The 15,607-nt window shown below is 44.9% G+C and overlaps 1 protein-coding gene across 1 annotated transcript in view; it reads right to left on the reverse strand.

Annotated features, from left to right (window-relative positions):
• The window catches only part of LOC148453850 (IgGFc-binding protein-like), a 141,041-nt gene that overhangs the window by 114,615 nt on the left and 10,819 nt on the right, over positions 1–15,607 (reverse strand). The window contains exons 5-9 of the mRNA XM_088461616.1: positions 12,185–12,783; positions 8,079–8,646; positions 6,569–7,167; positions 3,043–3,613; positions 210–409 (exon numbers count right to left, since the gene is read on the reverse strand). Of these exons, the coding sequence (XP_088317742.1) occupies positions 210–409; positions 3,043–3,613; positions 6,569–7,167; positions 8,079–8,646; positions 12,185–12,783 (2,537 nt within the window). The remainder of the gene's footprint in view (positions 1–209; positions 410–3,042; positions 3,614–6,568; positions 7,168–8,078; positions 8,647–12,184; positions 12,784–15,607) is intronic.

Here is a 15,607-nt window from a genome sequence, read left to right on the forward strand (position 1 = left end):
GGTTGTTGTATATTCAGTATGCGTTATAAGATTTGGTGACTTGTATATAGGGATCTGTCGTGCTTCCTCACTGTAGCGCCTAAGTTCAGGTTGCCTTTCATTTAGTTTTATCCACAATTGATGCCTCAGGCTATCCCGGACAATGCCTCTAGATGCCACGATAATAAGTTGTTATTATTATACAAAATGCAACGCATAACGTGCCATACCTGGTAGTAACGTCCATTGTCAAAGCATCCACATTGGCTTAATGATATACAACCTTGTCCATCAAAGACATAGCCATCATCGCACTCGCAGCCTTCATCACACAGGTCAGAACACTCATAGGTGTCCGCGATGGAGGCGCAGCTGGTGGAGCACATGTCTGCGCAGGGAGCGTAGTGACTGTGCGGCCAGCACGTCATGGCTGTAGGTAACGGTGAGACACAATGTTACATAGATATAAACAACACACAACAAGGACTGCAGTAACGACATATACAGTGTAATGTTCACCTAAATAAACATATCCCAAGTTTAAGTTGTTCAGCTCCATGACTAAGACCCTCAAGTTCATTGTCTTGCATAAGTCAATAGAGTCCCTGGAAGTTGTCCCAAAAGATGGTGCAACAAAGCCTCTCTGGGTGACTGCCCCAGCCCATAGGTCTGCATTTGCTCATTTGCCTATGTATTATTTACTAATTAATTTTTATTTTATGTAGCACCAGCATACTACACTGTACTTTACAATTGCTCAGTCCTGCTTAGAGTAATCACAAAAATAAATATAAGAAACAAATAATAAACAGTAATTTCTGAGGCTGAATGGGGCACTGTAACACACTGAGGAAGACTCACAGGCTCCTGTTTTATATCAGTGGGCCTGATTCAGAGCCGCTCGTAAGCGGCCGCTCGTTCGCTCCAAGCGATGTTCGCACATCTGCGCATGCGAATGGGTCGTAATGCGCATGCGCCAACCAGTCATTGCGGTCGGAAATCGTGTGCTCGCAAAATAGCGAGGGCCTGCTAATTTGAGTGACAGAATGAGGCGTTTGTGGGTGGTAACAGGGGAAGGTGCTTCAAAACGGGGAATGGAGATCCGAACGCAGGCGTGCCAAACGGTCAAAACGGGCATTTAATGGGTGTGCATAATTAACAAAGCAGCGTCATCGACCACGTCACTTGGTTGTCTTTTAGCCTGAACTGCTCGCAGTGATAGCGGTAGGAAAATCCAACCACAAGAATTTCGAGCAGTTCAGACGCCTTTCGATGTACTCGATTAATCTAATAAATAGCGGAGATGACGTATGATGCGAGCGGCCAAGGGGCGTCTTTACAAAATAGCGAGCGCATGTTTCGTTCGCTCGTTCAGACATAGAGGCGTCAACAGACCACAAAGAGTGAGTGCTCAATTTAAATATCCGGCCCCTTTTTCTGAACGAGCGTCCGCAAATAGCGTCCTGGTCTGAATCAGGTACACAGTTACAGTAAACATCCATTTTCTGTGTTACTCTGAATTTCAAGAGCTACAGTCTGACGATCACCTGGGAGTTTAGTAATCTCATTCATCAATCTGAGAATCTGAATGTGTCATTAAATCTTAATATGCTCTAAATAGATTCAAACTTTGTTGGAATGAGTTTTACTGAGTAATGATTTACTTAACACCACAATAAAAAATGCATAAAGGTCCCGTAATCCTGAGCAACCAATCCAATATTACCGCTCGTTAGTCTAACTATTGACTTTTGTTAGTCTAAATCAGGGGTTGACAAACTTTTCTAAAATCTAGGAGCCAGGATGAAAGTGTAGGAGCCAGACCTCCGCCCCCCATACACACTATACTAGTCCACAAAATGTACGCAGTTGAATGGATATAGTAAAATGGAGGCCCCCTCACTGCTCTGCACAGCTCCCCAGGGCCACAGTCCTGAGCACCTACCCCCCAGGCAACCAACCCAGACAGCCACACTACTGAGGGAGTACCCCCAGGCAAACCAGCACTCTGCAGCAACAATGCTGTGCAGCATCCCCCCGGGCAAACAACCGCCCACCCTGTGGTCACATTACTGAGCAGAAAGCACCCACTCCCGAATGGCCACACAACTAGGGGGGTACCCGGCGGCAAACCACTCCTCCGCAGCCATGCCGCCTCCCTCATGGTCACACCACTATCCCTCTAAAGCCGCTCCGCAATCCCTGGCCACACATGGACCCTCTTACAGGAGAGCTCTATGCAGCCGGAGTTAAGATACAGCAGACAGGAGGATAAGCACAGCAGGAGTCACAGCAGGCCCGGGAAAGAGAGGAGGAGTCAGCGAGCACGCGGGAAAGAGAGGAGGAGTCAGTGCAGGATGGGACGTACAGGAGAAGCCAGCGCAGGCCAGGATGGACAGACACAGCATTCACCGCAGGCAACTCTCAGCACATGCACTCCTGAGCATGAAATGACCTCTGCAATACTACTGACACTAATCTGCACTGGGGCTGACCAGGGTCTGCATCCGCCCTCCCTGCAAAATCTGGTAGTCAGGCAGCAAAATCTGGTCACCGTGGCGACCTGGCCCCCAGGATTTCTCAAGCCCTGGTCTAAATACATTGCTCCGATTGGTTGCTTTCAGTTGTCATATCTGTTTCCACATTTTATTTAGGGGTTTATGTATTAATCAGTGAAAAACCTGGAGAAGGGGACCAGTGGAGAAATTGCCCATAGCAACCATTCAGCTCCTACCTATTATTTTTTAGACTGTACTTGATAAATGCTACTTCAAAGCTGATTGGTTGCTATGCGCAATTTCTCCACCACTTCACTTCTCCACACTTTCGCTGCTTGATTCATAAGCCGCGATGTCGATTATTTCTTAAATAGAAAAACTCAATTTGCTAACAAAAAAATAAACAGACAACTAAGATAGACGTGAAAAGAAACCGTGGTAATAAATAACCTTGCATGGGTTTAGTCATCTAATATAAAGACATATTTTTAGAATTCATCCCAGTTATTGTAAGTATACGTCTTAATGGAGTTGGATAATCTTCGGATTCAACCATTTTACTTACGACATAGCGCATCAGTCCTCCATGTTAGGTCTTTCATCCCAGCCTGCTTGCAGGCGTAAGCGTAAACAGCGAGACTGCTGCACAGGACAGTACTATCCTCGCCATTGGTCTGGCATAAGTCCGAGACACAGTCATCCAGGAAAGAGGTGGGGCTGACAAGTGCATGGCATTTAGCAAATGGACCGGAGGGGTCACTAATGATGCCGCAGTAATGGCTTTGTGAAAATATTTGCTCCTTTGGCCCCTGGCAGGAAGGACAGGGGTTACCTGTGCCACCACACCCATCACATCTCTCTTCTGGATCTCCAGCCACTTTCCACTTAGTTCCAAATTCATGGATCTCGTTAGGTGTCGCACCAAAATCGTCTGCCGCTTTTTCATTGTAGTTGCCACAAAGACCACATGTGTGACTTCTGTAGTTGCTCGGAACAGTGACAGTGACGTGGCCCGGGAGGTTATAGGTCACCAATAGACCAAAAAAAGTCTTGATGATCTTGCCTTGACCATAGCATTCAGCTCGTACTTTGCCAGCCAATAAAGTGGCTGGAAGTCTGAAGTCCACTCCATCAACCTGGCAAAAAAATAAACACAAATTAAAAAATGGCAATGAAAAAAGTATGAAGACAAAATACAGGAAAAAAAAGAAATGTAATAACATGATGAAAATAGTACAATGTTTTGTAACCAATAACAACCAATTATATACAAAGTACACATTATTTATGTAAATTACCTCTATTGCCAAATCCAGTCTAAAGTGCTTCTAGTATATATATACAAAAAAACTACTAAATTGAGCTGTCTGCTCTGCCTAAGATCTGCGTCTCTCATCCACACCCATTACCTGCTCCCAGTCATGGTTACATGACTATTTTAGGGCTGCAACCACTCTGTGGAATGCACTCCCTAACACAACAAGACTTTCTTCTAGTCTCTAAATCTTCAATCGTTCCCTGAGAACTCGTCTCTTCAGGCAGCTTCTCAAATCCTTGATCCACACAATCAATATCCTCAGACCGTTCTATCTGATTTCCACTACATGTATACATTTCCTCTTTCTATACTAAACCAACCCACTGACCAACATTGCTGTGACATTATTATATAGCCCACCAAGCACTTCTTACCCTTGCAATTGACCTGGAATAATATACAATTTGTAGCACTTAAACTACTGATATCCTGTAGATTTCTAGCTTGGGAGCAGCTTCCTCTCACCTCTCTTTCTGTCTATCGATACCCATTGCTCTCAAATGTAAAGTTCTGTGTAATATGCTGGCACTTTATAAATCAATTATAATCAATAAATATTGTATTTGATGTTTGATTATAAGTATGAGATCTTTATTTGAATAATCAAAATAAGGGTCATTCTCCATGACAATATGATCATCCGTGCCTCCTCCTGTTGTCACTTTGTCTAATCCTAGCAAAAACTATTATGAGGAGGGTGAATGCTTGCGGATCGTCAAGAGCAGTGCAGTCCAAAATTGAAATAGGGAAGTCACACCAACTGCCAATGAGTCCTGGCCGGCGATGTTTGGAAGCATTTGGAATGACAGTTGGTGTGGCTTCCCTATTTGAATTTTGGACTGAGCTGCTGCCCCACTTCTGGAGCCGCCACTGGTCAGGAGTATATTTTAAAAGTGCTTTAATAGCGCTCCAAATTATTAGGGGTAAGACCAGAAAACCCCAAGCACCTTAGTGATTCATTGGGAATTGCCCTGACAGTCCTTTGACTGAACGTTTGAACAAAGCACTTTATTGGTTTACAGCAATCTGTAGAAGACAAAGAGCCATAGTAGATAACCCTCATATATTTCCCAGAATATGTTTTTTGGGGGCTGAACTCTAGAAAATAACCTAACAAAAGTGTACACATATAATATAATTTTATTTATCTTGATTTACCTACTCAAGGTTATCATAGCAAGGACTAAGTTGCATGGCAAAATGGCATAAGGATATCCCTGTTCCATATATAAGTGGTCTTGGACAGTGACACTGAGGACCATGAACAATTCTGAGTACAAATTCAAACCAGAAATATGATAATTCCATGTAGTTTAAAGCTAGGTACACACCTATACATTCATCAGGACAGTTCTTCCGATTTCTGACCCACTCATGAGATATCTGAAGAGCATTTACAGACCTTCAACCATATTTTATTGGAAGAAAACAGGTCGCATCTGAAGATCAGGTTTTATGGTCATTGTACAATGTTGGACAAACCAGGAAGTGCGTACGCGCTACCGACCACTCTGCCCAATACTTATGTTGCTGCTCCTGCAGTCACGGAATTTTCAGAAGAAGGTTTCAAGGGATGAGGATCACAGATGAAATGGGAGGTTGTAACAGTGTGTACACATTAATCTGCATTTTCATCATAAGTGTATTTGAAGGAAGAATTAGGTCTCAAGTATAATTGTATAAGTGTGCACCGAGCTTAAGTCTAGAGACAATCTGCAATCTCAGGAAGAAATAACAGAGTGGCGACCTCACAAGGTCCCTGAATCCTTTCCAATGGCATAATCTACTGTCATTGGGGGAGATGTATCAAACTTTCTAAAGAGTGTAGAAGTTACCTATAGCAATCAATCAGCTTCTAGCTAGCATTTACCTAGCACAGTCTATAAAATGAAAAAAGCTGATTGGTTACTACAGTATGGGCAATTTCTCCACTTTATCTCTCACCAATGCTTGATACAGCTCGCCCCAGGGCCGTAACTAGGGTAGTGCGACCTGTGCCATGGCACAGGGCACCGCAGGGCAGGGGGCACCCAATGGGCCTGACAATTTTGCTGTTTATTATCATTCAAACTTGTAGCTTCCTTTTCAGTTACCCCCAGCATCTCCTGGTCTCCCCTATCTCTTCCCTGGCCCTAACCCATGAGGCCATGGTCCTCTCTCAGGTGCACTATATTATGTCCCTATTTATCCCCAGTGTCTCCTGGCCTCCCCTATCTCTTCCCTGGCCCTTCCCCATGAGGCCATGGCCCTCTCTCAGGTGCACTATATTATGTCCCTATTTATCCCCAGCATCTCCTGGCCTCTCCTATCTCTTCCCTGGCCCTTCCCCATGAGGCCATGGCCCTTTTTCAGGTGCATTATCTTGTATCCCTATTTAGAAAATGGGGGGTGGGGGCGCCAATGCTCTCTCTGGCACAGGGCACCAAAAAGTGTAGTTACGGCTCTGTCCCTGTAGGTTTAACTTTAAATCTACAGGAATAAGGGTCATTCTCCATGAGTACTGTAAAGGGAATTCTCAAAATTCTGCTTCAGTGCAATATAGTTGTATTATATCAAGTATTATCTTGAAAAAATGACTTGTACTCACACATGTAAATGTTATCTGGAAATTATAGAATTATTATTGTGCCTTGGAAACATTACTTTTAATTTTATTCTTTTGAGGGTGTGGGGCAATTTTCTTTCTTCTTGTACGTTTGTAATGGTAGTTTGTTTATTAAATGTACAAGATAAAAAATAAAGTGTTGTAACTATGATGTGAAAGCATTATTACCTGGAGAACTCCTCTTTGTTTGTTGGAGAGGGTCAGGTTTAGTTGAAGTACTTCTACTGTTACACTTCCAATTTCTCCTGGGCTGGAACCGCGTCTCTCGTGTTTGACTGTCACCTTGAACTCATTCAGGTCTTTGCCAGCATTGTCTTCACAACTCTTAGCAAGCTCATAGGGGCAGGACCCTTGGAAGTCGTAAGCTCGATTGTCAAAAGTCCGATAATGAGAATATCCAACAGCTGTGCATGTGGCCGAGCCTGATGGATGGCAGCCAAGCACCCCATTCTCCACACGGCATTCCTCATTGAGGGAACAGGATGATGCCACACACATCATAATTCCTCCCTCAGTGCAGGTGCATCTCTGGGAACAACCTTCTCCAGCATAAACGCTCTGTCCAGTAGAGTAATAAATATCATTGTAGGTGCAACCGCACCTTGAGACTGGGACACAATCTCCTCCACTCAAGATGAATCCATTATTACACACACAGCCTTCCATACATCTCCCATCACAGCCATCAGGGGAGGAGAGACCATTGCAGGTCACGGGACAAGGCTCAGCGCAGATCTCATAGCTGCTATGGTCAGGGCAGGATAATGCTGGAAGATTATAAATAAAAATTATTTATGAATCCATCAAATTATCTATCTATCTATCTATCTATCTATCTATCTATCTATCTATCTATCTATCTATCTATCTATCTATTTCATGTATATCTATCTATCTCATGTCTTTCTGTCTGTCACATGTCTGTCTGTCTGTCTCATGTCTGTCTATCTGTCTCTCATATCTATCTAACTCATATCTATCTAACTCATATCTATCTATCTATCTATCTATCTATCTATCTATCTATCTATCTATCTATCTATCTATCTGTCTGCTATCTATCTCTGTCATAACTCTCTTTCTGTCTATCTATCTGTGATAAAACTGCAAATTTAATAACATTTCCTGACTACTCCAAGATTGAAAAGTTAACTGAGAGGAATTTGGAGTTGTAAAATGTTTAAATAAGCATTTAAACTTAGTACATGAATATAAGTGCAATATATAGGCAGTAATGCGCTTACAGCAGTTCTTCCCACGTTAAGTCCTTAGGGAACTCTAGCAGTGCGTGTTTTCCAGCTATCTTCACAGGATAACAAATTGAGAAAAATAGTATGGCCTGTGGATCTTTTAGGGTGTGGCAATCAGTAATGAATAATGAGCACCAACTAGGAGATCTGGAAAACATGCACTCTTAGGGGTAAATTTACTAAAGTGAGAGTTTTTAGAATAGAGTTTTAAAAGTGATGTTGCCCATAGCAACCAATCAGATTCTACTTAACATTTAACTAGCACCTTCTAGAAGATATTAGCTAGAATCTAATTGGTTGCCATGGCCAACATCACTTTTAAAACACTCTTCTAAAAACTCTCACTTTAGTAAATTTAACCCTTAGGGTTCCTTGAGAGAATAAACACTGTGTAAGAGAATTTGCCCCATTTTCAAAAAGTCACTTACGGCAGAAATTTTGACTGCGCCAGGGGTAGACCGTTCCTCCGGCAGCCTGGCATTCCATAACATATGATGTTATAACTGAGCAGAAGACCGTCTGGCGCTTCTGGAGAATGCAATGATCATAGACACAGCTCTGGAAGTAAGGCTCTGCGTCTACAAGACCGTGGCAGCCACGGAACGGCCCCTGGCGGCTGAGTAATACGCCGCACTCAATGGCTCCATCCCTTTGTCTTTTTTCTTCAGATGATAGTGTAGTACAGACTGGACCACTGTCATCTCTACACTTATGCAATTCCCCCATTTTCCAGCTCCTGCCAAATGTAACAGCATCAGTGTTCCCTGTTTCTCCTTTGGGTGCTAAATCATCACCGGGTTTGCCATTGAAGTTGCCGCAAAGCCCGCACACAGCATCCGTGTATGTGCCTGGGGTGCTGACTCTGACAATGCTGTTAAAGTCATATATGATTTTGAGACCAAAGTCAGTACTGATGACAGCTGAGGAGGGGTTGCGGTAGAAGGAGACTCGGCCATCCGGTGAACTATACGGCAGATTTATCAGCAAGTTGTTAATCTACGTAAAGATGGAAAACACAAATATTAGGCCGCGGTCGTTAAACATAAATCCAAAGTGAAAATGAAAATAGAAACATTTTGTGGCCTCGTGGCACTTTTCAGCAGGTCGGCATCATGGCTTCCAAAGAGTCCGTCATTAAAGTAACTTATTCAATGATTAATTTGTTGGTGTTGCTGCTGATGTCCTGGTCTATGCTACACATTAGTGATAAATAATCAATAATTGAAAAGCAGAAAGGGAGTTGCTCAAATCAATTTATAGGCTAAGACAGTTGCCTGTAAGAGAGGGAAAAGCACAAATATTCCCCCACACGTTGCCATAAGCCAGTAATGAAGAATATATGTAAATAAAATGCAGAATTTTAGTTAAACACATTTGCATATATACAGTATATGATAAGCCAACCACAGCATCAAGGTGCTTCTGCTAAAGTGGTAATTGCTCTATACAGTGAGAGTCCCCACAATGTGTTTTTAAATTGAGAACTAACTTACGAGGAGAAACCCCAAGTGCTTTATGTGGTGATGTGCTTGGGAGCTTTATGTGGTGATGTGCTTGGGAGCTTTATGTGGTGATGTGCTTGGGAGCTTTATGTGGTGATGTGCTTGGGAGCTTTATGTAGCGGTGTGCTTGGAAGGTTTATTTGTCAGTGTGCTCGGGAGCATTCTGTGGCGATCTGCTTGGGAGCTTTGGGAGCTTTATGTGGCATTGAGCTTGGGAGCTTTATGTGGCGGTGTGCTTGGGAGCTTTATGTGGTGATGTGCTTGGGAGCTTTGGGAGCTTTATGTGGCGTTGAGCTTTGGGAGCATCATGTGGCGTTGCGCTTGGGAGTTTTATGTGGTGATGCACTTGGGAGCTTTATGTGGCGGTGTGCTGGGGAGCGTTCTGTGGCGGTGTGCTTGGGAGCTTTCTGTGGCTGTGTGCTTGGGAGCTTTATGTAGCGATATGTTTGGGAGCTTTATGTGGTGATGTGCTTGGGAGCTTTATTTGGTGATGTGCTTGGGAGCATTCTGTGGCTGTGTGCTTGGGAGCTTTATGTGGCGATATGCTTGGGAGCATTCTGTGGTGATGTGATTGGGAGCATTCTGTGGCAGTGTTGTTGGGAGCTTTATGTGGTGATGTGCTTGGGAGCTTTGGGAGCTTTATGTGGCGTTGAGCTTTGGGAGCTTCATGTGGCATTGCGCTTGGGAGCTTTATGTGGTAATGCGCTTGGGAGCTTTATGTGGCGGTGTGCTTGGGAGCGTTCTGTGGCGGTGTGCTTTGGAGCTTTCTGTGGCAATGTGCTTGGGAGCTTTGGGAGCTTTATGTGGTGTTGAGCTTGGGAGCTTTATGTGGCGGTGTGCTTGGGAGCTTTGGGAGCTTTATGTGGCGTTGAGCTTTGGGAGCTTTATGTGGCGTTGAGCTTGGGAGCTTTATGGGGCGGTGAGCTTGGGAGCTTTATGTGGCGGTGAACTTGAGAGCTTTATGTGGCGGTGTGCTTGGGAGCTTTATGTGGCGGTGTGCTTGGGAGCGTTCTGTGGCGGTGTGCTCGGGAGCTTTCTGTGGCAATGTGCTTGGGAGATTTATGTGGCGGTGTGCTTGGGAGATTTATGTGGCGGTGTGCTTGGGAGTTTTATGTGGTGATGGGCTTGGGAGCTTTATGTGGTGATGTGCTTGGGAGCATTCTGTGGCTGTGTGCTTGGGAGCTTTATGTGGCGATATGCTTGGGAGCTTTATGTGGTGATGTGCTTGGGAGCTTTATGTGGTGATATGCTTGGGAGCTTTATGTGGTGATGTGCTTGGGAGCTTTGGGAGCTTTATGTGGCGTTGAGCTTTGGGAGCTTCATGTGGCGTTGCTCTTGGGAGCTTTATGTGGTGATGCGCTTGGGAGCTTTATGTGGCGGTGTGCTTGGGAGCGTTCTGTGGCGGTGTGCTTGGGAGCTTTCTGTGGCAATGTGCTTGGGAGCTTTGGGAGCTTTATGTGGCGTTGAGCTTGGGAGCTTTATGTGGCGGTGTGCTTGGGAGCTTTGGGAGCTTTATGTGGCGTTGAGCTTTGGGAGCTTTATGTGGCGTTGAGCTTGGGAGCTTTATGGGGCGGTGAGCTTGGGAGCTTTATGTGGCGGTGAACTTGAGAGCTTTATGTGGCGGTGTGCTTGGGAGCTTTATGTGGCGGTGTGCTTGGGAGCGTTCTGTGGCGGTGTGCTCGGGAGCTTTCTGTGGCAATGTGCTTGGGAGATTTATGTGGCGGTGTGCTTGGGAGTTTTATGTGGTGATGGGCTGGGGAGCTTTATGTGGTGATGTGCTTGGGAGCATTCTGTGGCAGTGTGCTTGGGAGCTTTATGTGGCCATGTGCTTGGGAGCTTTATGTGGCGGTTTGCTTGGGAGCGTTCTGTGGCTGTGTGCTTGGGAGCTTTATGTGGCCATGTGCTTGGGAGCGTTCTGTGGCTGTGTGCTTGGGAGCTTTATGTGGTGATGTGCTTGGGAGCATTCTGTGGCTGTGTGCTTGGGAGCTTTATGTGGCGATATGCTTGGGAGCTTTATGTGGTGATGTGCTTGGGAGCTTTATGTGGTGATGTGCTTGGGAGCATTCTGTGGCTGTGTGCTTGGGAGCTTTATGTGGCGATATGCTTGGGAGCTTTCTGTGGTGATGTGATTGGGAGCATTCTGTGGCAGGGTGGTTGGGAGCTTTATGTGGCGGTGTGCTTGGGAGCTTTATGTGGTGATGTGCTTGGGAGCATTCTGTGGCTGTGTGCTTGGGAGCTTTATGTGGCGATATGCTTGGGAGCTTTATGTGGTGATGTGCTTGGGAGCTTTATGTGGTGATGTGCTTGGGAGCATTCTGTGGCTGTGTGCTTGGGAGCTTTATGTGGCGATATGCTTGGGAGCATTCTGTGGTGATGTGATTGGGAGCATTCTGTGGCAGGGTGGTTGGGAGCTTTATGTGGCGGTGTGGTTGGGATCTTTATGTGGCGGTGTGGTTGGGAGCTTTATGTGGCGGTGTGCTTGGGAGCTTTATGTGGTGATGTGCTTGGGAGCTTTATGTGTTTTTTTTTATCTGAATATCCCCTCTCTTTCAAACACCTCTCTCAGCCTAAAAATTGATTTGAGCAACTTCCATTATGTGTATTACTATGGAAGAGGCATATATGGGAACAGTAGCGGGTAGGGAACGCTGGTTCTTGTAGTACACATTGGGGTACCTCCTGGTAAGTCAGCTTTACATTTATAAACACAAATGTATGAACCAATATATATATATCTCTCATTGCTTGGACCTTGGACCACCCTCAGCAGAACCTCCGTGAAGAGGCGGATGACTCTTCTTTATGTGTAAATGTGTGTGACTGCATCTTCTGCTTTTTATATACATATATACTGTACGTAGAATGTTATTTCTTTTTACTGGCTTATGGTATTGAGCTGTGGGTTTTTTTGGATAAATAATCAACATATTTATCTGGAAAACTATTAACCTCTTAGAGATAACAGTCACTACAAGAGGAGATATTGGTCATGTTGTTTTATTCTTCCTGTCACTGTATATGTTAGTACTTACCATGACTTTGTTAGGATTTTGCCTGCTGACTACAATCTCAAGGCCATAGACACTGACATAAACCACTGATGTGTATGAAACTCTGACATTGCCACGGTTTTGGTTCCTAACCCAGACGCTGAAATTGGTAAGTCCACGGTTATGGTCACAAAGGGTGGTAAACTGATAGATACAGGTACCCTGGAAATCAAACTTCCTTCTATCGTAGGTGATGTAATGTGGGTCACCAGACACAGTGCACACGCCAAAGGATTTGGGGTAACAGTCTAGAATACCATTCTTCACAACACATTCTTCCCCGACTCGACACGGGCTGTCTTTGCATTCAACCTTCTGGGTTTGTCCGTTGCACACACATCTCTGTCTGCATTGTGTGTCGTTCCAAAACAATTCATTGGGGCCGTAGGAGAATCCATTGTAGGAGCAACCGCAGCTTCCTCTGGGAATACACTTCCCTTCGCTTAGAACAAAGCCGGGATTACACTCACAACTCTCTACACATGGATCAGTGCAGGTGGCTGAACCGTCTGGATCATCACATGTTGCTGGGCAAGCCTTTCCACACAACTTGTAGGTGCTGTTCCCTTGGCAAGAGATGGCTGAAGAAAAGGAGAAAAGGCGTCCAATAATTGTAATTAACCATAATATTCAACCTTTTACCTAACTCGTAGGTTGTCAAACTCGGTCCGCAGGTCCCCAAACAGTGCATGTTTTCCTAAGGAACTTTTAAAATGTGTCAGTGAGTAATGACTACACCTGTGCACCTGCTGGGTGACCTGGAAATTGTGACCTGTGAGGGGCCCTGAGACTGAGTTTGGGAACCACTGAACTAACTTATTCTACTAAAAATAAAGACACTGGGCCTGATTCAGAGCCGGACGCTCTGACCAGAGCACTCGCTCTGAATCATGGCCGGCCTACCTAAAATTAGAGCGGCCTCCTGGCCGCTCGCATAGCTGTGGGTTACCACCCACAGCTTATGCGAGTGGCCAAAAAGATGGTTGCGATGGTCAAGACCATCACGACCATCGGGCTTGCGACGAGACCCTAGTGGTAGGGTCTCGTCTGCCGCAAGCCCGCAGTGCTTTTGGCTCTATCAGAGCCAAAAACACTCCCACTGACATCACTAGTGATGTCAGTGGGGCCGGACCCAGACGGTAGGCGTTCCCATGGGAACGCCTCCATCTGGGCAGCCATGCCCCCGGCACGCCCACCAAAGGGGGCATGCTGTCAATCACCATCGACAGCACGCCCCCTTTGGTGCGAGACCCCAAGCGACGGCTTCCCTGTCGCTCGCCAGGACTCGCGCATGCGCATTTGGGTAACATCGACCCGCTTGCGAGCGTACAGCGCTCGCGAGCGGGTCTGAATGAGACCCACTGTCGCAATTGCATTGAATTAAAGGTCATTTAAGGTCATTTAATTAATGAGTGACCAGATTTTATTTTCCTAAACGGGTGGCCAAGAAGACTCTACAAAACATTCAGCACTAGCTAATTAATTCTACTAAAACAATATATGATTCCAGTCTTCTAGATAGACAAAATCTCCCCTGATACAAAGAAGGTTATAAGACCCCTTTAGGTAATTGCTTGGAAGATTAAGGCCCTCATTCAGAGGTGGTCGCATGAAGCGACTGCTCGCTCTAAATGAGGGCGACCGCTTGTTTTTTTAAGTGCGGCCTCCTGGTCGCTAGCTAAGCTGTGGGTTACCTTACCACCCACAGCTTTAGCGATCAACCAGGTTGATGGTCGCGATGGTCAAGACCATCGCGACCATCGGGGCTTGCGACAAGACCCTAAGGTTGGGTCTCGGCAACCACAAGCCCCAGGGAGTTTCCTGCTCTGATCGAGCAGGAAGTTCCCCACTGACATCACTGCTTATGTCAGTGCAAATCGAGTGATCAGATAAACTGTTGGCGCTTCTATGTAAGCTGCAGCCCCTCCAAAACAATCTTCCCTAAAAGATCTAAATAAATACTAGAGAAACAAAAAATTGAAGGATGGCGCTGCTTACTTTATCACAAGTTAACAATAATAAGGAGGGTGGATACTTATCTGTAAATGTAGAACTAATAATGTCCCTCTTAAGATGGTTATTTTCTTTTTTTTCCTTCTTTTACCAAAGGCTCCGTAGAAATATAAAAAGAGAGGGGGTGTAGATAGTATCAGTGTGATGGTATATTAAATGATGGAACACATCAAACTTACTGAAAAACAATAACTGAGACGTACCCCAACTCACTGATTCAGAGGTGGGGGTGCTCCTATATGATATCTCTATCATCAAAGTCTGTCACCACGCAGCTGATCCCTCTTGAGAATGTTTTTTTACCTTTTTATATTTATGTAATTGTTTGTGTACATTAAACTACATTTATTCTCACAAAATCACTTGTTATCCTTGGATTGCGGGCGGAATGATATAAATTCCACGCAAGGAAAGTTGGTAAAGAACCTGGAAGGAAAGATACCTTTATGGGCTGTTTACTACTAGAAGTTTTGTGAGTACTGGTACGCATTCTGCCTTCAAATTTTCATCTTGGGTGAAAGATACCTTTACACATCTTGTCTTGTCATGAACGTGTAAGTCTAGGTGTGTGTCTAGACTTGTTTCTATGAACTTGGGATTTAAAGATACCATTATAAAGAATATACCCATCTCCTACTCAATACCCATGTGTTAAATAAACTGGAATGGAAGATACCATGATGGGGTAGTTGTAACCAGAAGTCTTGGGTTGTGTGCACTATTATTTGATGATAGAGATATCATATAGGAGCACCCCCACCTCTGAATCAGTGAGTTGGGGTACGTCTCAGTTATTGTTTTTCAGTAAGTTTGATGTGTTCCATCATTTAATATACCATCACACTGATACTATCTACACCCCCTCTCTTTTTATATTTCTACGGAGCCTTTGGTAAAAGAAGGAAAAAAAAGAAAATAACCATCTTAAGAGGGACATTATTAGTTCTACATTTACGGATAAGTATCCACCCTCCTTATTATTGTTAACTTGTGATAAAGTAAGCAGCGCCATCCTTCAAGCTTATGTCAGTGCGGCCGCCCACAAAACGGCAGGCGTTTAAGGAACGCCTCCATTTGTGAAACCACCCCCTCGCCACGCCTACAAAACGGGGAGAGCTGTTGATCAACATCGACAGCCGCCCCTTTTGTAGTGAGCTCCGGAGCGAGAGAAATTCTCTCTCGCTCCGGGGCTTGCGCACGGGCAGTGCGGCCACTGCGCGTGCGCAGAGCATAAACCGACCCGGTTGTAGGCGCTCAGCGCTTGCGACTGGGTCTGAATAAGGACCTATATTCCTATTACCATATTATGGAGTATATTTACAGACATGCAGCAGTACCTGTCAATATCTACCCTTGCTTCCTGCAGCGGTACTAAACAAGTCTCCACTGCAA

Source organism: Taudactylus pleione, unplaced genomic scaffold (assembly GCF_031769625.1).
Source record: "Taudactylus pleione unplaced genomic scaffold, aTauple2 ptg001080l, whole genome shotgun sequence".
NCBI lineage: Eukaryota > Metazoa > Chordata > Amphibia > Anura > Myobatrachidae > Taudactylus > Taudactylus pleione.